At 44.0% G+C, this 26616-nt stretch overlaps 1 protein-coding gene across 1 annotated transcript in view; it reads right to left on the bottom strand.

Annotated features, from left to right (window-relative positions):
• The window catches only part of LOC126355324 (mediator of RNA polymerase II transcription subunit 15-like), a 94465-nt gene extending 68798 nt beyond the window's left edge, over nt 1–25667 (bottom strand). Inside the window, exons 1-2 of the mRNA XM_050005618.1 lie at nt 25608–25667; nt 9515–9626 (exon numbers count right to left, since the gene is read on the bottom strand). Of these exons, the coding sequence (XP_049861575.1) occupies nt 9515–9626; nt 25608–25667 (172 nt within the window). The remainder of the gene's footprint in view (nt 1–9514; nt 9627–25607) is intronic.
• Between the last annotated feature and the right edge of the window lie 949 nt (nt 25668–26616).

The raw sequence follows: 26616 nt of genomic DNA, 5'->3' as shown, positions 1-26616 counted from the left end.
GGATTGATAGTGTAATACACGTGTATAGATAAATGTCGTAAATGAAGATCGATAATGACAACGGCAAGTGTAAGACGCAGCATAGATTAGGAAGGAGTGAATGAAGGAATTGTAAGAAGGAAGTATTTCATGCATAAAAGCAATCGTTGCAGATCATCTGATTCTATACAATGTGTCATAAAAAGAAAACTCACATGCCACAAATACGAAAGTAAAAAGCTAGCAATACAGCGTTATAAAATGCATTATTGGCCACAGATAGTAAAACTAACAGAAGCAAACAGCAGCAAACAAAAGCGTTAATGCAGCTGCACACCATTCAAGATGCAAACAAAAAGTCAAAATTGTTGTCGTTGATGTTACTGTTATGGCCTTCATTCCAAAGACCTATCTGATGCAGTACTCGGCGCTATCTTGTTCAAGTCTTTACACTCTGCGTGAACAAAATCACAGTAAATTTATTTCCGTGTACCGAGTGAACGATTCCATTTTTTTTGCGCAGTATTTCAACGAAAGACCTAAAATAGTCCTGCAAAAGTCGTTAACCGAGGCTATTTACTTTTATTTGGATGTAATTATAGTCAAAATCCATAAGACTAACACAGTAAGCTGATATTTTTCTTTGCCTCTATGGTGATTATCAAGTCATCGATAAGTAAGCTAAGTCAGAACAGCCAGCCGGAGTGGCCGAGCGGTTCTAGGCGCTACAGTTTGGAACCGTGCGAGGCTACGGTCGCAGGTTCGAATCCTGTCTCGGGTATGGATGTGTGTGATTTCCTTAGGTTAGTTAGGTTTAAGTAGTTCTAAGTTCTAAGGGACTGATGACCTCAGAAGTTGAGTCCCATAGTGCTCAGAGCCATTTTCGAATACATCGCGTAAAGCGAGGAACAAGCCATCTCCTTTTGGATACTTGCTGCGCTAATGTTTAGTAGGTTTTTGAAGTGATCAGCCAGCCTCAGATTCCTCTGAATCTGTTTTAGTTTACCTCGCAGTTACTTGGATTTACTTTGTTTTTGAACATATTCTAACGTTATCTTCCATGATATCAGCTATTGTGCTTGTGCAGGTGACCATGGGCGAGACTGGAGGAAAGAGAGTGCTGTTTTATCTCAAATTCCTTTTTATGTTTTTTGCACATTTTCTGCGTTTTATCCACATTCGTGTCTACTAATTTGGCATGAGCGCTGATAACCTCGTCATTGAGCGCCAGTAAACTACAAACAAACACACATTAGGGCTTCCTTGTGAGAGTGGCAGTGTTCAAAAAAATGGTTCAAATGGCTCTGAGCACTATGGGACTCAACTGCTGTGGTCATTAGTCCCCTAGAACTTAGAACTACTTAAACCTAACTAACCTAAGGACATCACACACATCCATGCCCGAGGCAGGATTCGAACCTGCGACCGTAGCAGTCGCACGGTTCCGGACTGCGCGCCTAGAACCGCGAGACCACCGCGGCCGGCGGCAGTGTTCTATTCCACCTCTTCGTGGCTCAAATGGCTCTGAGCACTATGGGACTTAACTTCTGAGGTCATCAGTCCCCTAGAACTTAGAACTACTTAAACCTAACTAACCTGAAGACAGCACACACATCCATGGCCGAGGCAGGATTCGAACCGTAGCGGTCGTGCGGTTCCAGACTGTAGGGCCTAGAACCGCTCGGCCACTCCGGCCGGCTCACGTCTTCGAGGTCGGTACGCTGTCTCACAGTGCGAACATGGCGAGTTGCGCGTTTTTTGAAATGATCGTCTGCAGCAAACTCGACTACGCCGATAGCTGAGCTGTCCGGAGCGGCGCGAACCGAGACGGAGGCTAGGGGAGTGATCTCGCCCGCCGTCTTGGGGTGTCGTTCGAGGGTCGTCCGCGGAGGGGCGGGGGTCGCTTTGCTTTTTGTTCATTACCGGGAGGGAGTGACGCTGGAACACCAGGGGAGAGGCCAGGAGGAGGGCGTAGGGACAGAGCGAACGCGAAGGGAAAAAAAAGAAACCTCCATTAATGCGCGAGGCTGAGACCATAAATAAATGCTCCCTCTTTATTTTTTGGCAACCACGGCCGTATTCTTTTATATCCAGTGGTTATTATACGTGTGGCGCCGCGGCGCGCTGCGCGAGCCTCGGCCGTGGGGAGGACGGGAAGGGAAAGTTGCACAGTAACAATGCGGGCGCCAGTTAACGAGAAACCCGGCTCGGCGGGGCGCAGTGCAGATCGCGCACCGCTCGTTATTGTAGGCTGCGCTGCGCCGCGCCGCGCCGCGCAGCGGCTGCAGAGGCGAAGGCAGTGGCCGGCCGACCGAGGGAGCTGCAGGTGGCAAGTGCCACGCGCGCCGCCTGCCACGAGGGGTCGCGAGGCACCGAGCCACGCCGGCTCCTCGGACTGCAGAGGCGAGGTCGATGAATGTCGTGCTTCCGCTTACTGCAGCCGGTCTCCGGCGCACACAGCCCAAGAGTCATCAGATGTACCGTGCCGCGCGAGTGCGTGCCCCTGAAGTATGATGTCGATGACTAAGATAAAAATACACTACTGGCCATCTAAATCGCTACACCAAGAAGAAACGCAGATGATAAACGGGTATTCATTGGACAAATATATTATACTAGAACTGACATGTGATTACATTTTCACGCAATTTGGGTGCATAGATCCTGAGAAATCAGTACCCAGAACAACCACCTCTGGCCGTAATAACGGCCTTGATACGCCTGTGCATTGAGTCAAAAAGAGCTTGGATGGCGTGTACAGATACAGCTGCCCATGCAGCTTCAACACGATACCACAGTTCATCAAGAGTAGTGACTGGCGTATTGTGACGAGACAGTTGCTCGGCCACCATTGAACACATTAGGAGAATGTGCTGGCCACGGCAGCACTAGAACATTTTCTGTATCCAGAAAGGCTCGTACAGGACGTGCAACATGCGGTCGTGCATTATCCTGCTGAAATGTGCGTTCACCGCGATGTCGCCAAACACGGAGGCGACCATCATTATGCTGTAAACAGAACCTGGATTCATCCGAAAAAAATGACGTTTTGCCATTAATGCACTAAGGTTCGTCGTCGAGTACAGCATCACAGGCGATCCTGTTTGTGATGCAGCGTTAAGGGTAACCGTAGCCACGTTCTCCGAGCTGATAGTCCATGCTGCTGCAAACGACGTCGAACTTTCCGTGCAGATGGTTGTTATCTAGCAAACGTCCCCATCTGTTGACTCAGGGATCGAGACGTGGCTGCACGATCCGTTAGAGCCATAGGGGTACGATGCCTGTCATCTCGACTGCTAATGATACGAGGCCGTTGGGATCCATCACGGAGTTCCGTATTACCCTCCTGAACCCACCTATTCCATATTCTGCTAACAGTCATTGGAAAAAAATGGCTCTGAGCACTATGCGACTTAACTTCTCAGATCATCAGTCCCCTAGAACTTAGAACTGATTAAACCTAACTAACCTATGGACAACACACACATCCATGCCCGAGGCAGGATTCGACCTGCGACCGTACCGGTCGCTCGGCTCCAGACTGTAGCGCCTAGAACCACACGGCCTCTCCGGCCGGCAACAGTCATTGGACCTCGACCAACGCGAGCAGCAATGTCGCTATACGGAAGCGTGATGGTACGCATTTCTCTTCCTTACACTAGGCATCACAACATCGTTTCACCAGGCAACGCCGGTCAACTGCTGTTTGTGTATGAGAAATCCGTTGGAAACTTTTCTCATGTTAACACGTTGTAGGTGTCTCCACCGGCGCCAACCTTGTTTGAATGCTCTGAAAAGCTGATAATTTGAATATCACTGTATCTTCTTCCTGTTGGTTAAATGTCGCCTCTGTAGCACCTCATCTTCGTGGTGTAACAATTTTAATGGCCAGTAGTGTACAAATTTCCGAGTTCTTACCCCATACCAGCAAATCGGGCCCGACCGACTACCATCATTAGATGCAGTATGGAGGTGTACGTGGTCATCAAACCACTCTCTCGGTCTTTTTTGGGTTTCTTGAACTTCATACTGCTACTGATCGGACGAATAGCTCCCAAGCTGGCTTCACTAGGCTGAGTGCACCCCATACCATTCCTTACACCAAGAATGATGTTGATATTTGGTTTGTGGGGCGTTCAACTGCGCGGTCATGAGTAACTGTACAAACTCACAATTTCTTACACCGTCCAATTTTTTACACAGTCTAACCTAGCCACTGTCACGAATGATGATGATGATGATGATAATGATGATGATGAAAAGGTGAGGACAACACAAACACCCAGTGCCTGGGCAGAGGCTGGGAATCCAGCCCAGGACCCCACGATCCAGAGGCAGCAACGCTAGCCACTTGATCATGAGCTGTGGACTCCCACCAAGGAAAAATCGCTGGTAGTTCTGGGAATCGAAGCATAGCACTCAGTTGTGCTGACCACTCAGCTATGAAGGCGGATGGGCTCCTGATTTCCTGTCAGAGAGATCACAGGCCGCAGTAATAAACTGAAATATGTGAGGTGTCACAAGGATCCGTTTTCGGTCCTCTGCCTATTCCTGTCTGAGGTTCCACAAGTATGAGGTGTAGGTCCTCTGCTATTCTTAAAAAACATAGACGATTTAGGAGACAACCTGAAAAACTCTCCTAGGTTGCAGATGATGTCGTCGTTTATCGACTACGTAGTCATCAAAAGATGAACACAATTTACACATTCGTTTAGAGAAAATATCTTCAACGTACGAAAAGTCGTATATATATATATATATATATATATATATATATATATATATATATATATATATATATATATATATATATATCTGAAGAATAAGAAGTCAGATTCCCCTGCATGCATTGCTCCGCTTGCTAAACCAGTCTTCGAGGCAGAGAGCCCGTATCTCGTTCACTGTAGCTCAGCGTTCTTCACAAGCGAGTTCCAATAAAATTGCTTGCCTATACAGCCATTGAACTGGATTCCTGACTTTGTGTCAGAAACATCACAGTCTGCAGTAATTAATGAGAAGTAATCTAATCTGACTGAAGTTGCACCCAGAGTTCTACAAGGATGCTTTGTAGGTCCTCTGCTATTCTTTTTTGGGGGTTTCCTGAGATGCGTTGCAAGTCCTTCGCTGTTCATCATCTACGCAAATGATTTAAAAAACAACTTCAAAAATTCTCTTAAACTGCAGATGATGTCGTCACTTACTGTCTATACTGGCAGATCAAGAACACTTAGAAAGTGCAACAAATCTACTGAAGACACTCCCTACATTACACTTGTCTGTCATCTTTGGAGTACTGCTGTGCAGTATCGAATTCTTGCCAGACGGGACTGACTTAACACATCAAAAAAGTTCGAAGAAGGGCAGCTCGTTATTACTACTGCGGAATATGGGATAAGTGTCATGGATATTGTCCTGGCGTAATCTGTTGCAAGCACACCGGGCGGCAAAGCGGTTGCGAGAAGATCGATAGAGCTCAAAGACAGACTCGCAAGAAACTAGCCGCCAACGCACTCACGGCCGCCAGTTTTTAGATGGCCGCTGCGGATCGGATGGCCCAGTCAGTCAGTGAGTCACCAAGTCGATTCTTCAGTCACAGTTAGCTCTTCCTCTAGCTCAGAGTCAGTCAGTACCTAGCGACGAGAGTAGTTTACATAAGGGACTTGCATTTCACCAGCAGTGTGGCTAACGTAGACTATTACGGAATAGCTTGTACCACATCAACTAGCTTAAAGATAAGTAATTTCTTATTCTTGTGTGCTGTTGTGTTATAGAAAGAGGATAGCGGCAACAAAACAACATCCTTTCCTTGCTTCCCATGTTACAAGCCTACAGTGACAATGAGACGACACAGAAGATATGACAATCGAGCTGGAATGGCAGTCATTAAAACAGAGGTTGTTTTTCGTTGTGGCGAGATGATGTCATTAAATTTCATTGATTAACTTCCTCTTCTGAAAGCTTAAGTCTTTTTTGTTAATTCACTCTTACATAGGGAGAAATGATCATCGCGATAATGTAAGAAAAATCACAGTTCGCAAGGAAATATTTAGGTGCTCATTTTTCCTTATGATCTCCCAACTGCATTCCTGAACTGCTTCTATTTGCTTCCGATCGTAACTGTCGCTATACTGTGGTTGACAATATGTAAAAGTTATGATTCCTTGTTTTGCATCAAGACGAGTTTCTGGGAAAAAATTGTCGATACGCTTGCATTTCTTACGCTTTGTTCGCCAAGCACAGAGTTTTCTTTGTCATTACGTGTTGCTGTATGAAATAAGCGTGTTATCTCGACACAAACAAGACAAAAAACACAATATCAAAAACTATAAAAAGCTGTAGATTGCATAGCAGACATGCAATTACTAGCATGAAATTCCAGTAGCTGCATGTGAGAAGAAAGGAAACAAATCCACTGAAGGTAGCACAAAAAGTCGTGAAGTATGTATGGCTGAAGACAGAACTACAAAGGTGGAATCCCTCTCCAATACTAACAGTAGTTTGGCAGACTACTTCGTCAGCGGACCTGGAGAACGCTAATGGCAATATTCTCGAGTGAAAGATCAAGGAAGATAATTTGTAGCTGCAATATAACGTTACATACGTTTATACAGTAACGAGTAGTTGTCTATAATTGTCTTCTTCTGTAATAGGAAAATGTGAAAATCGCTCTTATACAGGATGATTTTGCTAAATGGGGACAAGCCACAGAAAAGTATCCCTGAGGTGACAAGGAGCGGAAAAGGTCATATAGACACACAGGCGGAAATGCGTTCCAAGTGTGGGAAACCCACTTGGAGTTTTTACAGCGTTTTTTCGGGATGGAAAGCACACACGGTAAGAAGCCAGAGAGGTGACAATGTTCTGCCTGTACTGTCGTTTTAGTTCCATACTCAAGAGGGCAGTAATGTTCATGACGGAGGCGCACTCACAAACCGGTGGTAGCCGATGAAGTTTAGATGCGTGAGCGCATCGCCGTCATGAACATTACTGCCCTCTTGATCATGGAGCTAAAACATTACTGCAGCAGAACATTCTCATTGTCTGGCGTGTTCCCATGTGCGCTTTCCATCACCGAAAGTACACTATAAGAGATATTTTACATCCACTTTCAAGTGGGTGTTCCTCACTTAGAATGCATTTCCGCCCATATGTCCATATAATCTTTTTTCCCTCTATCGGCTCAGGGACGGTTTCTCGTGGATTTTTCCGGTTTACGAAACTCAATCCGCATACAATTGTAATAAACTTTCAGTGATGACAGAAGCTAGTGTGATCGTCAACGGGCGTCCTGGATAATAGAACGGAGTCGGTGACACAAAAGAAGTTGCTTATTTAATAAGAGGAAAGCTGCATTTCAATGGTACGCCATTTTGATGATACATTTTTAAAATGAGAACTAGACGAAATAGAGAAAACCACATCTATTCTTATAGTATTTCGAGCTAATTAAAACCTTACTAGATTTCTCCCATACTATCTGTTAGCAGTAGTTCCCACACCACTGAGGGGTAACATAGGCCTAGTTTTTACCTCTCAGAAAAATTACAAGTATGATACAATGTGTGGTGAAGGTTACCGCTTGTGACGCGAATGTAATGAACATCTCTATCACTTAGTCCACTCATTACACACATAATTCGAATAATTAGATATAGGTTCCGCCGTTTATGCAAAAAACACTGCTTTTACTTGCTATCCAAACATGTCTTGGCACCTCTGTGCCATCATCAGTGGGTTTTGTTTATTTTTGTACGGTTTTCAGGACCATCTGTTTGGTGTCCTGCACTGATAGCAACATAGTGCTCACCGCGTGCGAAGTGAAAAGGGCGTTTGTAGAAACGAAATTACACAAAGTACATTAATATGTGTGTGCAGTGCCCTCAGAACCTAACAGAAGAAGCATCAGCCACAACTAAACATGACAAGCTGTCATTGCAGGACACTATGCAGAAGGTATTGCAAAACCATATAACGTAAAATCACGTTTTCAATAAACAAAACCCATTGATGATGGCACACAGGTGCCGAAACATGTTTGGGTAACAAGAAAAAGTAGTGTTTTTGCATAAAAGGCGAAACCTATATCTAATAATTAAACTGAAAAAACGGAAAGAAAGACAAGAGCTGCAGATCCAAAAGATGAACATACTTTGAACTTTGTATCATGAACAAATGACAGCAAAATTGAGGCATGTACACTATGTATTCTTAAATATCTGACGAAAATGTTTTCTCTGAATTGTACTCTGCGAAGGAGTTGCAGGTGCACTTGCGTCTCACAGACAATTGTTTCATCATTGTATGAAAAAAAGAAATTGTTAGAAATAAGCAGTATCAATTGTCGCATCGACTCATTACCTTGTCCTTTAATAAAACACCAGCGTAACCTAAATGTAATTTATATTTCGTAATTTTAAAAATGAAAATGTTCAAACAATATTCTTGTGCAATCTAAAGATTAGCTAAGAGCTAATCTTGATGATGATGGTGTGGGAACGGGGGGGGGGGGGGGGGGGGGGCAGTTGCTAATTGGGAACCACTGTGTTACAGCACCAGATGAAAGTTCCAAAGTAAAGAAGCACAATATTTTTTTTAATGCCTGCACTGTGCACTGATCTAATTGTAACAAAATCACAAATGGCCCATACGACAAATAATTTCATTTTGTGATAGGGCTTCAGAAGGTTTATGCCTCACTACAACTTATAAAACTACACAAAGAAGTACAAAATTAACAAAACTGTTGATTATAATTCGCTTGCATCACTCTCAAACCATAATTGTTGCCATTGCCAGCCAGAGACTAGGAAGAGCAATTCATTTTCAATTAGAAATACGCCGACCACATATTCTCGAAAAGTAAATAGATTACGTAGTGTAATTTTTAACAAGACTGGTAGTATAATTTCCTTGTTAATTCAAGCCCAGTGCCTGGAGCGCTTTCATCGCCCACAGTGCCTTTTCTCACGAGTGAACTTTAAGAAACGGCAGTTTGGAAACCCTTTACGCTAAAAGTACCACAACTCTGCCTGCAAACAAGAGAAACTGCTTAGTTCAATGGACTCTATAGTTAAATGCTTCTGTACCGTACGGTCACTCACCAAAACGGAGGATTTAAAGTGCCTTCTGTCATGCTATTGATGAAATGGAGGTGAAAACAGTATATCAAGTGTGATGACCGTAAATATCAATCGATTTCGAAATAATTAAAGAAAAGATACTGGAGGAAACAAAGCACGACGCAAAAAGAGTGCGCAGACTGTTGTCAAAGTTGAATAATGATGAAAATCTTTGCAGCACAAGTAACGTATAGATATGTCTCGTAAAATGGATTTTTGTAACATAAATCTGACATACTCAAACGAAAGGCGTTGGTATAGCCTAGCAGGCTTTTACTGCATATGATCAGTAATACAGAAAATAAAATCACGTTTGTACAAAGAGGCAAAAGTACGCAAGCGGAACAACTGCTCACGAAATATTACGATACTACATTAGGTTCTAGATATTAGGAAAACTGTAATTTTTTACGAACCTCTGGAGCTGACAGTATTCCAATCTCGTAGGGGGAATCGTACACTGAAAGCATGGAAAACTGTATTAGTTCCAGTTGGAACATTTGTTCTTTGGAAATTACTGACCCGCAGCTTTTGGTATGAGAGTCTTTAACTGTTTTCTAACATAAACATATAAATATATACAAGAAACGAATATAAAACTATGGTCTTTAGAAATCAATGGTCCCTGTTTTACATCTGATGGTGGATACTAACAATATTTCTACATGATTCAAGTGTACTAAATTTTTAATACTGATGTGTTGTAGGGAACACCTAATCGATGAAATAGACAAGGAAATCTCAGCGCTCATTTCTGATGCACACACAACCCGAAGAATCGCACTATATAACACAGATCATTCGCCTGCTGAAATGATGTGGACATCCTACTGTTGCTGTTAGCAGAAAGAAGTGAGCCTTTCTTACCTGAGTGGTTTTCGTGTATTAGATGCAATCATAGCAATTACGTGATGCTTCTGACCTGCCATTTTCAGATAAGCAGTGCTACTACGTCATATGCAACATTCCTAGGTGATCTTAATAGTGTCAGGTAATATGAGAATAGTAACACGTTGCGCTGTCGAAATAAGGGGTGATAATACAATTTCACTTGGAAGAAGACATGGAAATCACTATTGTCTGCAATAAGACGGAGAAGTCGGAGTGCTTCGGTTCGAAAAGCTGGATTTCATTTATGCAGTGAACTTGTCTGTTATATATATTGTATGAAACGGACAGATAATTACCAACGAACTTTCGGGAGACCCAGTGAAGGAGACAGTAATTCTAAAAGGAATCTTTCTTCTCTACGAGCTGCCTGTAAAGAAGTTAATCATATCGCAAAGTTCTCGTATGGCATGGAATGAGGCAGACTTTGATAATAACGAACTGGAAGCGAAGAGGCTTCCATACATCTCTAAATTCAGCCATTCAAGTAATGACAGCTATATTTAGGACCAATATACATGTAGGACAGTGATGTCTGCATTCTTATGACACCATCAGAAGTGCGATGAGTTGAAGTACTCATCTCCAGCATAAGTATCTACATCCTGTGGCTTGAGCTACAAATTTCATGTGAGTTACAGAGCATGCGCGCCGCATGAGATGTTGAATATCCTCTCGCCTTGTTATGCTTTCGTTAACATCAGAAAGTTCACCTTTCCTGTGAGGCCAACGAAAGAATTTTGGACCCTTATGCAAAAACTAATTACGTTTCCAATTCGATCCAAACTTAGCCCTTACAAGCACAGTCATCTCTTAGTATGAAGAACATAGTTACGAAACTATTTGATTGTTAATTTCACAATGCTAAAATTCGTAGAATTGTGGGGTAAACCAATAAAGAAAATTTTTGCAATTAGTGCATACACGACTAAGATGATGGTATAAGAGAGCAGAGTATATTCCAAAATCTCGCACAGTGCACACGCTTAAGGGGTGTTTATAGGTCAATTTGAGGTTTAATCCTGGCTTGACGCCGGCCGTTGTGGCTGAGCGGTTCTAGGCGCTTTTGCTACGGTCGCAGGTTCGAATCCTGCCTCGGGCATGGATGTGTGTGATGTCCTTAGGTTAGTTAGGTTTAACTAGTTCTACGTTCTAGGGGACTGATGACCACAGATGTTAAGTCCCATAGTACATAGAGCCATTTGATTTGAATCTGGCTTGACAGACCATAAGTGACCTTATTGTTCATCTCGACTTCCCCTACACCATAGTGGTACGGTGCAAGCCACTGTAGTATGTAGCAAACAGTTGTGCTACATTACAAAAAACAAATACCTTTTATACTCTTTAACAGATATAGGTGCAGATACTTCTTCTGGTGTCTGGGGACAGTGTACTGAAAAACATTACATCAATATTTGCTTCATTTGTAGACTAGTAATTACAGCCATTAGAAGTAGTATTCTTTAGGTTGGGTAGTACCGCCAAGTACGAGTCAAGATTAGCCATTGATTCTTACTTTCCCCTAGGCAGCAGGTCAGGTGTAATGTGGATGTATGGATGCAGAACGGTTAGTCTACAACAACAGACGTAGTCCAGTTAATGGTGCAGAGGCAACCATGAAAAAAAGGTCAGGTTGTAAATTATGGGATGCATTTGCAGGAAGACTGTTTGATGCAGAGAAAGAAGAACTAACATGTTGATGAGTGTACATATTTAGGTACCACGTACAAGAATGTCTGTATTTACACAGATTACACCCGGAATATATATAGGATGTTACGGGTATAAGAGCGGATACTGTGATGATTGGTACCATAATATGTACCCACCTCAGTGTGTTAGTTTTTTTTTTTTCTCTACTTCTAACAGTCGCCGGCCGCGGTGGTCTCGCGGTTCTAGGCGCGCAGTCCGGAACCGAGCGACTGCTACGGTCGCAGATTCGAATCCTGCCTCGGGCATGGATGTTTGTGATGTCCTTAGGTTAGTTAGGTTTAACTAGTTCTACGTTTTAGGGGACTAATGACCACAGCAGTTGAGTCCCATAGTGCTCAGAGCCATTTGAACCATTTTTTTCTAACAGTCTTCCCGCGAACGTATCACATAATTTACTGCCTGATGTTTTCTGCACGTTCGTAAGTGCAACACTAGGTGGACTATGCCTGTCAGTATAGATTAACCATTTTTTGTCCATGTGTTCAAAATTGAACATCTGACCTACTGTCCAGGGGAAAATAAACATTGCTGGCCGCGGTGGTCTAGTGGTTCAGGCGCTCAGTCCGGAACCGCGCGACTGCTACGGTCGTAGGTTCGAATCCTGCCTCGGGCATTGATGTGTGTGATGTCCTTAGGTTAGTTAGGTTTAAGTAGTTCTAAGTTCTAGGGGACTGATGACCACAGATGTTAAGTCCCATAGTGCTCAGAGCCAAAATAAACATTAATGGCTTGGTCTTGCCACATGTACTTGGATGTGCTAACCAACCTAAAAACATACTACTCCTAATGGTTATAATTATTAGTCTATGTTGTTCAGTACACTGTTGTCAGTAAACAATAAAAATATTTACACTTTCGCCCCTAACACCTAGTAGATAAATAAGAAATGGAAAGCCTGAGTTTCTGATCATAGTAAGTATATACATCTCCTACAAATAACCGAGTTTCTGCAGGTCTTCCATGACTCCATCTATTCATTTGGTTCTTGGTCGACCCCATCATCTTTGACTCCCTGCATTTACCTCTAACATTCATTCAGCTACTTCTGTATCACTCATCCATGCCGCGTGATTCGCACATCTCAGTCTACCTGATTTCACGATTATCCCCCTCCTCCTCCTGTAACTTCCTCTTTCACATGTTGGGCACAAATCCTTCGAAGTACCATACTCTCAGAGGCATCTACCATTCCAATATATGTTCATGTTAATGATCAAGTTTCCGAGGCACATGTAAGCACTGGTCATATAAGTGTTTCATAAACGGTTTAGCTTGGTGATACGAGTTAGCAGCCTTGAGAAAAATGCAAAATAGCCTCTGTTGGCGGCTATTAATCTCTGTTCCATTTCATAAATCTCAGGAACTCTGGGTAAATTACACTTTTGAGTTAGGAGCACTTTAAATATCTGGAATCGACAATAAAACATTCGAATCACGCCTCTTGTGAATACACAGGGGCGACAAAAAAACATGGGACGGAAAATATTTCACGCACCTTACGACAGGCAACCCAACTAAGATAATCTGTATAGGAGGCAGATGACGTAAATTGATTGTTTGGTTTGGAGATTAAAGGGAGTAAACTGCAACGTTATCAGTGTCTCAAGGAAGTCCAATTGCTTATGTTAAGGAGCATGAAATATTTTCTGGGCCAGTTTCATTTTCAGAAATTGAAATCTATTTGAAAGTGTCCAAGAACTGTCATTATCACATGACACCGTAGCTCAAATTGGACTTTATGTCTGTTTGCCATAGATTCTATGAATTAACGGTGCTCACCCTTTCCTCTTATTATACACCATCATCATCTTGGAAAACATAAAACTTACGGTATGCGCTTTTCTCAACCATACTTAATTTTTTCACTAAGCTATAGGGAAAGACGGTTAATATACAGGTTGTACAAGAACCAAGTGGGAAAAATAAGACTGGAAGACCAAGAACGAAGAGTTCGGTTTGAAAAGGGTGTAAGACAGACCCCGCTCTTCAATGGATACATCGAAGAAGCGAGGACGAAGATAAGAAAATGGTCCAAATGGCTCTGAGCACTATGGTACTTAACATCTGAGGTCATCAGTCCCCTAGAACTTAGAACTACTTGAACCTAACTAACCTAAGGACATCACACACATCCATGCCCGAGGCAGGATTCGAATCTGCGACCGTAGCAGTCGCGCGGTTCCGGACTGAGCGCCTAGAAGTAAAGAGAACAGCTAGAGACTTAACTTCAGAATTTGGGATCACGAAGTAGACCAAGTTACGGAATTCTGCTACGTAGACAGTAAAATAACCCATGATACACGGAGAAAGCCTCGTGGGATTAGCCGAGCGGTTTGCGGCGCTACAGTCATAGGTTGTGGCTGGTCCCGGCGGAGGTTCGAGTCCTCCCTCGGGCATGGGTGTGTGTGTTTGTCCTTAGGATAATTTCGGTTAAGTAGTGTCTAAGCTTAGGGACTGATGACCAAAGCAGTTAAGCCTCATAAGATTTCACACATATTTGAACATTTTTTGAAACGGAGAAAGGTAGACATGATAGGTAGACTAGCATCGGCAAAAATGTGTTCCTAGTCGAGAGAAGTCTACAAGTATGAAACATTGGCCTTGATTTGCGGAAAAAAATTCTGAGAACGTATGTTTGAAGCGATCATTGTGTAGAAGGGAAACAAGAACTGTGGAAAAACCAGAACAGAAGAGAATCGCAGCATTTGAGAAGTGATGGACACATAAGGTAAGGAACGAGGAGGTTCTGCGTAGAACTAGGGAAAGGAAAATGTGGAAAACATTGACAAGGAGAAGGGACAGGATGATAGAATATGTGTTAAGACATCACTGAATACCTTCCGTGGTACTAGAGTGAGCTACAGAGGGTAAAAAGAGTAGGGGAAGACAGAGATTGGAATACATCCAGCAAGTAGTTGAGCAAGAAGGTTGCATTTCCTATTCTGAGATGAAAAGGTTGGGACAAAAGAGGAAGCATGAATTTATTCGTGTTTTATGACTGGTACCAACATTTTATCGTACTCTCTGTCACACGGCACGGCAGGAAAGAGTATTTACTTTCGCTGTTTGTAGAGGGTAAACGAATGGCGTTAATTAAAACTGCTTTAGAGCGGTATCTCGCGGACCACATACGCTGTTGGTGTTCTCCTATCGGCAGATACGCGATATACCCCGTGCGGCGACAGTGCGTGCGCGTAGCGAAGAAGTCACGAAAATGGCGGAGAGAGGACGGAGATAACGGCAGTTAGCGCGCTTCCGTTTTCACAACAGGTCGGAAAAATGTGCTGGAGATGGGATGAGGCGAAAATCGAAGAGTGTGAAACGGACGCGTGAGCGCTGAGGCCCTCTGCGCATGCGCACACCGGGGCCACCCTCGTCCCCCACCCCCTGCCCCTCCCACCGGCTAGCTATTCGGATGATAACGCGCCTTTATCATGCGACGGTACCAAGCACCCTCTGGCCCAGACACAAAAACCTCCGCCCGCACGATTTAAAAATACGCCATTTACAATGCGCCCCCCAGCCCGGCTACGGAATGAGAGAGGAGGACGTTATGGCTTCTCCCCGAGATAAGCTTCCAGTATCAGATAGGGGGGAGCAAAAGAACACAGGTACTTCTCCTGGCTTCGCGTCTGCAAAAGGGGAGAGGGGGAAGGAAGGGGAGGGGGGAAGAGAGCGGGACGTTCTCTTGATTTGTAGCAAACGAAGTGAGAAGAAATGGAAGAAACGGTCACTTACAACTGCCAGTTCCTGAAAGAACCATTCGGACAACTTACGTAATGGGCCAACAGCCTAATCCTATTATTGGGAATGTGGGAAGCTCCTCACAGCAGTAATATTGGAGCTCTGTGATGGCACTCGCGGAAAAATGATCTGGAAACTTCTAAAGAAAGGAAGGACGATTTGTAACTTTCTGCATACAGACAACGTCATGACAAACTCGGCACAGTCGCAGTATACCGAAAAGAGGCAGGAAATCGGCGATGCCTCGTTGTGGGAACATCCCTGCATTTGTCTGAATCTATTTATGGAAAGTACATGAAACTTAAATTAAGACCATACCAATTCTTCACTCACTGCGTCCCCTGTCTCTTGATAACGCGTGGAGTGAATTTAGCAAAATTCGTTGTGGATAGAATTTAGCTTCATAGTAAGCGTTGCACTTGTGTATCGGAGAGGGAGCAGCAAATAAGGTCTTTATTTTTTGTTAACGTCTTTTGTAAACACCTTCAGTCTGAACAGTGTACCAAGCAGCATGATCAATGGCGACGGGGGTGGCGGGGGCGGTTATGAGTATACAAGATGCGAATGGTTTGGCGTTATATCGATAGTTATAGTTTCTCCGTGCGAATAAACAAAGATTAAACAATATCTTCAAAGAATCCCATCTGAAAGGGGATGTATAAGTAAGTGTACAAAATAGTGTTACTAAAACATTTCATGTTCTAAATGACGAGGCTAGAATAATAACATCAGACTTTAAACTTGTAAATGTTAACGTCTTTAAAATGAATTATGAAAGAGAAGCCCAACAGAGATGAAATGCTCTAGAGAACATGAGAAAACTAAATGTAGGACAGTACAACTTCAGAGGATCACCACTATTCGTCTATGCTACAAACACAAGTACTCGACTAAACCACGTAGAAAGTAAAAGGTTTAGCACATGCTTACGTAAAAGTTCTCAACAACAATTAAAATAAACTGTGGGAGTGAGACAAAGAGAATTTGCTTCTGCGTCAAAGATTGTGAAAGGAAAGGAGCAGGAAAATCGGGTGGTTAAAAATTGGATGAAAAAACTAAGCAAAGGTGTCAAGATCTCCACTCATAAAATCTACTACCGTATGAGAATATGGCTAATACCGTATATCGTAACTGCTGCACTAGAAGTGGAAAATGACGAAGAAGAGAAGGGTAATCGATGGTTCAGCTTGTTTGAGGATGGGACGCAGAGACGCCAAATACTGCAGGAAGATAGTTAACAACGTGATGGCCACAGCTTTACTAAACCTCGAGCCAAGATTTATTGGAGGCTATAGGGTATTCGACAAGAAGCGTAACAGAAATTTTAAGGAAGGAAATATCCGACAAAGGCGTCATTCCGAAGGCTCGCTGCACTTTACGTCATAGTAAAAGATTTAAAAAATATATTACGGATGACATATTTGCTTAGAGCAGCATGAAATGGAGAAAGTGCGTATCTCTGACACAATGAAAATGACAAAGAAAAAGAGATGGAAAACTAACTTTAGGAAGGCAGCTAAAACCGTGGCGAACAAATTAGCGCCCCGTTGTCATATTTTAACTTCTTTGTCCCGCAGGGTTACTCGTCCGCTGTATCTGGATACCGCATTGTATAGAGAACCGTAAACAATTTCCAAGAATGCACGATTATGAAAAATTGTGCCCAGTCCCCACTCTTTTCCAGCTAGGCGTGTTTGTTAACGGTTCATCAATCAATAAAGTAAGCAGGCACTATTCCACCGTAAGCGTATATATCAGCCGTATTTACAATGCTAGCTTTCCCGACGGTCGTCAAGCTCCAATAAATTCTGCCACATGGTGCACAGAACGAATTCTGGAATATAAAGAACAGCCCTTCGGACCGTTCATTTGAAAACGAGAATTCGAACGCATTTATGTAAAATATTAAACAAGAAAAATAATAAAAAAAGAGAACCGTGTCGTGATAAATGAACCGCTGTTCCCTCTGCCGAAGATAAAGAATGACCGCTAAGAAAAATTCAAACTAATGTGAAAGAGGGGCCGAAGAGCGTCCATTTTTTTATTATTTGATTTTCCAAAGTCATAAATAACCAATGAATGGTGTACTGCTCGGCTTTACAAGCACTTTTATGTATATAGCAGTGAAATATTCCCGAAATACATGCCGCGTTGAAGCGAAATAGTTAATTTTACAGCGAAGGGTGCAAATATAAAAACCCCTCTCTTGCGAGGACAGGCAGTTTGGCAAAGCGTCCCCCTCTCTCCTACGCCTCACCCTTCGCCCCCCCCCCCCTTTCCCGAAATTCGCGACCGCATCCGTGCGAACGTGTTGCGGAGGGAGAGAGAGGCGTAGAGGGAAAACATCGAGAAAGGAGAGAGTTGACAAAAATAACAAATGAGAGAGGACGTGTGGCGGCGATGAATAACACATAAGTTATCGACGTGTGCGCCCACAAAGGCCCTAACTAAGAGCGACCTTTCCTCACTCTCCCACTATCGTTTTCTCCAGTGTGCCTTCCAGCTAGACTGTAGGATACAGCATATACTGTTGTGTGCAGCCTCCGCAACGAGCATTAGCCGCTGTTGCTCCCGCGATTCGCCCACTTCTTAATTCATGCAGCTGCATTTGCTCATCTGAATAAGTGGATTGTGGGCGCTGTGACGTTAGGTATTCATCACTCCCCAGTGCCGAAGATTTGAATGACGGCTTCGATCTATTAATCATGTAAATGGATTGAGAGCGAAGGGGGTACAGTGGAAAGCCGTCAAGAATTAGTCAATCAAATTACACACAAATTTTCTACAACATTGTTCAACTGTGGCGCGAAAGAGTTCGTCACTTCGATCGCCCATGTTAATTCGCTGTTACTGAACAGCACCTTTAGCGTCCGGTAAACAGGACGGTACGGACTGCTGCTCCAGTATGCGCTGCAGATGACGTGAGCGGCCGGGACTCAGGCTGGAGTAACGGGTAAATGGGTTGGGCTCGAGATGAAGATAAATGGAAAAACGAAAGAGTGAAAGGAAAATGAAATATAATGAACAGCACGAGAAAAAAGGGGGCGAAATAGCGGCGCCTGCACAAAAGACTTAGATTTATATGTACCCTACGCACGAAATAGAATCGCCTCTTTCATGAGAGCGCACGCTCGCCCAGTCGCGTTCGCGGGAGTATTTCTGATGGCGACCATTCCTAAATCACCCGCTAGCTCGCGATATTGTTCTGCTGGCGGGGAGGGCTTTTCGGAGCATTTGCTAAGCGGGCCCGCTGCCGCTACTGCGCTTCTCCCATTTCCCGGCACAGCCGCCGCCGACGCCGAGCAATATTCGCGCGTTCTCGCAATTTCGCCATGAGCGATTTAACCCCCTGAATGAGACCGGCACGGTGCTCTCAGCTGCGGGGAAAAAAAAAAAGGAAAGGGTCGTGATGTGCATGAATCACTGCCTCGTTTTCTCCGGGAAAGAGGCGTAATGAAATTAGTCACCATCTGGTGGAACTACAGTCACATTTGAGAACAGCTAACTGTGATCACTATCCTGTACTCAGAATAGCAATCGCTTGGGTTTTGGCCGGCCAGAGTGGCCGAGCGGTTCTAAGCGCTTCAGTCCGGAACCGCGCGACCGCTACGGTCGCAGGTTCGAATCCTGCCTCGGCCGTGGATGTGTGTGATGTCCTTAGGTTATAAAATTATAAACAGCCGACCAGTTGCAATGGATAAAGAATTATTTACCTACGTTTCGGCAAATATAAATTTGTCTTCTTCAGAAATTGGCAATTTTACATTAGTAATGACTAATGTACCATCGCCGTTTTTACAAATGTTGGCATAGACCCATTTGTCAAAAATGAAATATAGCCCTAGAATTAGGGTTTGTCACGTAAATATAAATTAGTACATGGATCTTGCAGAGCTCACAACCTAAGTAAAGAATTCTTTATCCATTGCAACTGGTCGGCTGTTTATAATTTTATTACGTGGAACCGTTGCTGTTGTGCAGCTATGTTTAAAATATCGAAGTCCTTACGTTAGTTAGGTTTAAGTAGTTCTAGTTAGGTTTAAGTAGTTCTAAGTTCTAGGGGACTAATCACCGCAGAAGTTGAGTCCCATAGTGTTCAGAGCCATTTGAACCATTTTTGAACTTGGGTTTTCGTATCGCGTCATTCCTTCCAGATTCTTCAGAGCCAACATTTGGAGCAAGCCACCGAGAAGTGCATAATGGAGGGACCTTGTACAGCTGCAAGTCATACCTTTTTCTGTTCCATACGCAAATGGAACGAAGCACAAAGAATGTGTATATGCTTCCATTCCCTGGTTTCTCTTACGGGGGTGGTTTGATATCTCTCGTAAAAAAAGCAAAAAATAAAAAATGTTTCTTTCGTAAACTACTCACCTTACTTTTCGATACAGTATCCTTTGACTGATGTAAGTTACACTTCGTCCAGAGATCCTCCAGCTTTTTCATCCCATCGGATAAATGGTTTCTGACGCACTCCGCGAAATAGTCATTAATAGCGACATTTGATGAAAAGTTTGTCCTAGCAAGGCAAAGTTAGGAAACAGGAAGAAGTCATTGAAAGACATCATGTTTACGCCAGTGACTGTTAAACTTTTTATTTCCACTATTGCAGTTTCGGTCTTAGGCCATTGTCAAGTGCAGATGTCTTGGCTTTAAGCCATGTCTGCTTTATACAAGCATTTAAATGTCGTTGTCATTTGCTCTTATATACATTCGAAACGCTGCTAAGTAGTGGGCTACGGATGTATGTAACAGCAAATGACAACGACATATAAATGAGTCACCTCGTATACAGTAGACATGGCTTAAAGCCAACATATCTGCGGTTGATACTGTCCTAAGGCCGAAATTGCAATAGTGGAAATAAAAAGTTAACAGTTACTGGCGTAAACATTATGCCTTCAAGAAATGACTGTGAATCCCAGTTATGAAAAGTTAAATAAGGAAGAAGTCACTTGGGGCTAAGTCTGGTGAGCAAGGTGGATGACGAACCAATTCAGAGTCCAATTCATCCACATTCGCCCTGGTATCGCTGATGTGTGGGGCATCATCTTGGTGAAAGAGCACTTTCTTGCGTGCCATTCTTGGTCTTTTTTCAGTCAACGTAAGTATCAAATTTCTAACATTGCAGCAGTAAATGGCCAAGTTATGGTTCTGCCTTTTTCCAAATTATCTATGAGGATTCTTCCTTGGGAATCCCAAAAAAACAGTAGCTATCACCTTACCAGCTGACAAAATGCTCTTTGCCTTCTTCGGTGGACATTCACCAGCCTCTTTCCATTCGTTTGACTGCCGTTTTGAACCTGGTGTATAGTGATGGATCGACATATCATAAACAGTCACAAATTGGCGCACAAGTCTTTCGGATTGCGATTAAACATTGCCAGGCACTGTGTTGAAATTTGTGCCGGATGGGCTTTTGATCGACAGTACGAAATCACGGCACCCACCTCGCACACAGCCTCTTCATAGCCAGTTCTCCATCCAGGATACTATGCACTCGCTCAGTTGAGATAGCTAAGTTGTCAGCATTCTCGTTAATTTTTGTTCAGCGGTCTTGCATTACCATATCACAGATTTTTGAACGCTTGTCCGACTACGTTTAAATTCATTAATCCAGAAGTAAAAGTTCTTCAATGATGGTACAGACTCCGTGTGAACTTTATCCAGTTCTGTTTTGATTTGTGTGGCAATCCAACCCTTCAAAAGAAATTGTTTATTAACAACACGAAGCTCGGTTTTCTCCGTTTTCTATCGTAGTCGATACACTAACCAATTCAAACGGCTAGCAACAATGAAGTGTAAGCTGTATGTTGTTGAAAGTTTTTATGTGATCCTTGGAATAATCAAGCTTACCAACTATGAAGGCTCAACAGAAACGTTCCATTCTTTTACGGAAATTTACCAGATTTATCGAATCCCTTCACGTCTTGTCTCCGTGATCCTTATGCAAGTTGCTGGTTGTAGGCTCGTTCCGCAGTCTGTTGCAAATCCCGGTTTCCTAAACTTTCTAGATATCTTTCGCGAAAACAATATCGTATTCCCTCCAGAGATTCCGATGTGGATTCACGGAGTATTTCATGATGCTGGCGTGTTTATCTAACCTGCCGATAACAAATCTAGCAGCACGATTTGCTTCGATGTCTTCCGATAATCCGAAATGATGGGGATCCCCATCACTCGAGCAGTGCTGAAGAGTGGGTTGCGTAAATGATCCATATGCGATTTCCTTCGTAAGGGAGGAGGAGGGGGGGGAGGGGTTGGCGTCACAGACCGTGGTTGCTGAAAAAGGCAGCGAATGAGGGAAATGAAAGTACGTGTGCAACGCGTTTTCCGTTTAAAGTTTCGCGAGTTTTCAACAGCACAGTGAATGCTGCAAAGTTCCACCCAGTCTAGCTGTCGTGTTGGTCCTAAGTCATATAGCCCTCAGCCAATAGAGTGGAAAACCCTTCGTAAGCGATCAAGAGTAAAGTGAAATTTCAGATCCTGCAAGCCATAAGCGAAGACGACAAATTGCGCCGTCTGGTATGCAGAACAGTCTTGAAAATGATGACTTTTCAACCAAATTAATCTTCAGTGACGGAGCCAGTATCATCCTTTGCAAAGGATCAGCAGGAAAACACATGCAATGGGAGATAGAGAATCCCTAGGGAACTGTCGAACACATCAGGGATTCCGAGAAAGTTAACGTATGCTGTACCGTGTCCAAAAAGACAGTCTACGGGCCTTTCTTCTTCGCTGAGAGGTCAATGATATCACTAGTCTCGACAAGCTACAACTTGAAACTAATAGCAGGGATTTCATCTTTCAAAAAAATGGTGCCCCCCCACAATTCTGTAATTGAGCACTAAATATTCAGGGAATTTCTTACACAATTGTGGAAATGTTGCCACGTCGCTGGACAGTCTTTATTACGCCCACTGACGTGGCAGTACTCGATTCCCGTCGTAATACGTAAAAGAGACGTTGGAAGTTCGATACGGAAAGCCCTGAATCCACCGATATAATTTCGTACGTTGTTAAATGATATTTTCTGAGTATTTTGGTATAAGGGAGCCATGGGCTCATTACATCTTAATAGAGCATTGATGACTTTTTAGTTCCGTTATTCTAATTCCCTTTGTTTCTGTAAGAACATCTTCTCAGCACCGGAAAAGTGGCGGAATCATTGAAAACGTTGAAGGATCCGGTTTCTCTCAGACACCTATGAACAGATGAGAAAGTACTGTGATGCGGTTGCTGTCGCCGTGAGAACAGATCCGTACAGCATAGGTGTGCATACAATAAATCCACACACGGGGTGCATATCCACGAACTCTTCGCCAGTTAATCTATTCATACTGTTCTGTATCACTGCTGAAGTAGTACTACTACTATCTCACACGGAAAGACAAACCAGGGCGGCACTGAACTCAAGCGCGAGGACGAAGAGGAAACTGGATATGACTGTTGTCAAAAGGGTGTATTAGTCAACCACAATATTATTGCACCTGGGAATGAAAGCGCTTCGGTAGGCTTATAGGGAATTTTTATCGTGGTACTTCACGAGGACACGATGAACCACATGATGGTATAGAAACAACTGTCTTGCGATCATTCACAGTTCGAATTTGGATACATTTTAACAATTGTTAATCATTCAATTCGCTGTAACCTTAGAGAAATCTTTATATATTATGTTCAGTATAATATTTAAAAAACGCATTAACAACTGTATACCAATAAGATTGTAACAATGAGAAGTCTTTGCTATTAGATTCAGAAGCATCCGACCCACCTTATATCTCAAGGCGGTGGGTTACTCTGTACTGTTAATGAAATAAATAAACTAATGGTGCGATGCGCTTCTCTTAGTCACCATTGTGCTTTTTTACCGTAACGTCACCGCCTGTGTTTCCAGTAACGGCTACGGGAGGCCAAGTGCAATAAAACCATGGACGGGTAGTACTATAAGTCAATGGAACAAATTAGTTACCTAAGAAGACACAACAGGATACCCAGTCTAAGTTTGCAATGCAGTTCAGTGTGATACAGATATACATCATCCGACCAGAAAGTTCCGAGACTGATTTTGTTCGTGGTGTGTAAGGGACGTCAGCGCAGGAACTACAGTGGCAGCTTGAACTAACGGCTATGAGCAACAGATGTGCGTTCGACCAATCAGCTGTGAGCAGGCAATGGTTGAGCAGTGGACGTTCGACCGTAGTGCGTCAGTGTAGTGGCGTTACGAATCGCAATGAAGCAACGAGTGGTCTGAGTCCATAAAAAAAAGGCTTACTGTTTAATTCATGCACGAGTGTTTGAGTGGTTTAAACGTTTTGAAGAAGGGCAGGTGTCGCTAGAGGACAACGAGAGATCGGTGTGAGCCGGCCGTTGTGACCGTGCGGTTCTAGGCGCTACAGTCAGGAACTGCGTCACCGCTACGGTCGCAGGTTCGAATCCTGCCTCGGGCATGGATGTGTGTGATGTCCTTAATTAAGTTAGGTTTAAGTAGTTCTAAGTTCTATGGGACTGATGACCAGAGATGTTAAGTCCCATAGTGCTCAGAGCCATTTGAACCATTTTTGATCGGTGTGAGCCACCTCCAGTTCGTGATCTTCTGAAAACAGACCGTCATCTCTCGCGTAGAGCTATCGCTGAAGAATCGAACATCTCAAAATCAATATTCAAGACGTTCTGCGGAATGTTTAGATCAAGAGGGCACTTGTGCAAAGTTTGTCCCGCACATCTTAACTCCCGAACACGTGGACGCCTGCCGCAACTTGAAATGAAAGACGCAGACAAATCTTTTGTGAACAAAAATAATCACTGATGACGAGACTTGACGTTATGAATATGAAGCTAACACTCAATCACAAAGTGCTGACTGTGTCTCTCGTGGTTCGCCAAGTGCGAATAACAAAATCAAAAGTGAAGACTATGCTTATCGCCTTTTTTTGAGGCTCACGGCATTATCCACAGGGAATTTGTTCCCATCGGCAGCACTGCAAATTCCCAGTATTATTTGTATGCCTTGGATCAGTTGTGCAGGAGGGTTGGTTCTGAGCACTATGGGACTTAGCTTCTGAGGTCATCAGTCCCCTAGAACTTAGACCTACTTAAACCTAACTAACCTAAGGACATCACACACACCCATGCCCGAGGCAGGATTCGAACCTGAGACCGTAGCGGTCGCGCGGTTCCAGACTGTAGCGCCTAGAACCGCTCGGCCACACCCGCCGGCTGTGCAGGAGGTTTCAGAGAGTTTCCCCGCGGCGATGGAAGGGAAGAGATCTGTTACTGATGCAAGAAAATACGCCCGCTCACATGGCTGCAGCTGCAGTGTAGTTTACATCATAAAACAAGCGCCAATTTCAAACCACCTTCCTATTACACCCGATTGGTCACCAAATGACTATTTCCAACTTCCAAAAATAAAAGTTCACATGAAGAGTCAAAGCTTTGACTACATAACCGACATTTTGACGCGTGAATTGAACAACATCTCAAAGAACGACTTTTCTCACAGTTCAACATAGTTGTATGAAGTGCTCTGCGAGTTAGTCAGGTGGGGCGGAGAGGGATCTATGTAGTACATCCGAAGCACTAAAACCACTATCTTAACTTTCCTTTGTGTTTTCTTAATAAACTCTTGAAACTTTTTGGACTAACGGGCTAGATATAAAACTGGGTAAGAAATGAAATGACATGCTATAAACCAGTAATGAGTCGCCGAAGATCACAGGTTTCTCACACCAAGATACACAGAAAATATCCCTGAACAACTTCAGAACTTATTTTCGGTGGAGATCAGATTCACTCTACGCACAAATAGAGAATCAATTTGCACGAAGGTTCGACAGGAGAGAGACGACGGTGCAGGGGGTTCAGAAACGATGGCCGCACTATTTTTCGTGGATTTCCAGTACAGCGGCTTGTGGGAAACTAGAAGGGCGGTGGACTAACTGAACCCGGCGATGGCAGCGACGCCGGGGGGTAAATCGCGTGGCGCAGGGGGTGGTGTGGGAGGAGGGGGCGGAGACGGGAGAGGAGACGAGAGGGCACGACGGGCCGGGACGAGACGCCAGTAAGAAAATCTATCCGCGAATTCAATTTCCCCCGTCGCTTGTCAAGCCCGCCCAAGGGTGCGATAGGCGGGTCTGGGGCCCGGATTAAACGCGCCGCGCCGCGCTGCTCCGATTTCAGGCGCGCCATCGCCCGCGGCACGGCGCAGCCCAGCATAGCGCGGAGAACTGCTCGCCCACACACAGCCTCCAGCTCATCACGGCTGACCGAGTTTCGTCTCATTACCGCAGCCGGTACCGTCACTCACATCCCTCGTCCGACATTACTTCAGGACGTGGGAGCTTACCTCTACATCCATTCCTAACGAATATTGTCCACACAGACTCAGACACTACAGCACGCCGTCACTGGCGCCTCATAGAGTCAGCTGTTTTGTTTTACATCATACGTCGAGTTTGTCCCGTAAAGGTAGTGTGTGCTACGATTCCTTTTCCCTACGAGCCAGCCTCAGAATACAGGGTGTTCCAGAAATATTGCGGTAGACTTCCAGGAGCACTACAGAGCGTCTTGCGGAACAAAATGAGGATAGGAACCCGATGCCCGGAAACGTCATCCAGGTTGCAAAAAAATGGTTCAAATGGCTCTGAGCACTATGGGACTCAACTGCTGTGGTCATTAGTCCCCTAGAACTTAGAACTTCTTAAACCTAACTAATCTAAGGACATCACACACATCCATGCCCGAGGCAGGATTCGAACCTGCGACCGTAGCAGTCGCACGGTTCCGGACTGCGCGCCTAGAACCGCGAGACCACCGCGGCCGGCACTGCGGATGCAAACCCCTGTCTAAAACCATCATCCACTGAAATAACAAAGCATCACGTTCATATAGGATGTAAGATCTACCTAAGCAGTAGCTAGTTCCATCTTCTCCACTGGCGATCAGGGCAATCAGTCGCGATCAGTGAATATTAAACATTGCGAGACGTTCCGCCTACAGACCGTCACCGTACAGAGTCACGTTTACTGCTGAGGTGGTGGCGCCGGCACATATAACTGCGACGCACTGTAGCGTCGTTGGATGACGCTTCTGGACACGGGTTCACAACCTCGGTTTTCCCGCAAGAGACGCTCTACAAGCCCTCGAAGTCTGTCGCGACATCTCT

Source organism: Schistocerca gregaria, chromosome 3 (genome assembly GCF_023897955.1).
Source record: "Schistocerca gregaria isolate iqSchGreg1 chromosome 3, iqSchGreg1.2, whole genome shotgun sequence".
Lineage (NCBI taxonomy): Eukaryota > Metazoa > Arthropoda > Insecta > Orthoptera > Acrididae > Schistocerca > Schistocerca gregaria.
Note: the sequence above shows the minus strand (reverse complement) of the source record. Positions and strands in the feature narration are given on the sequence as shown.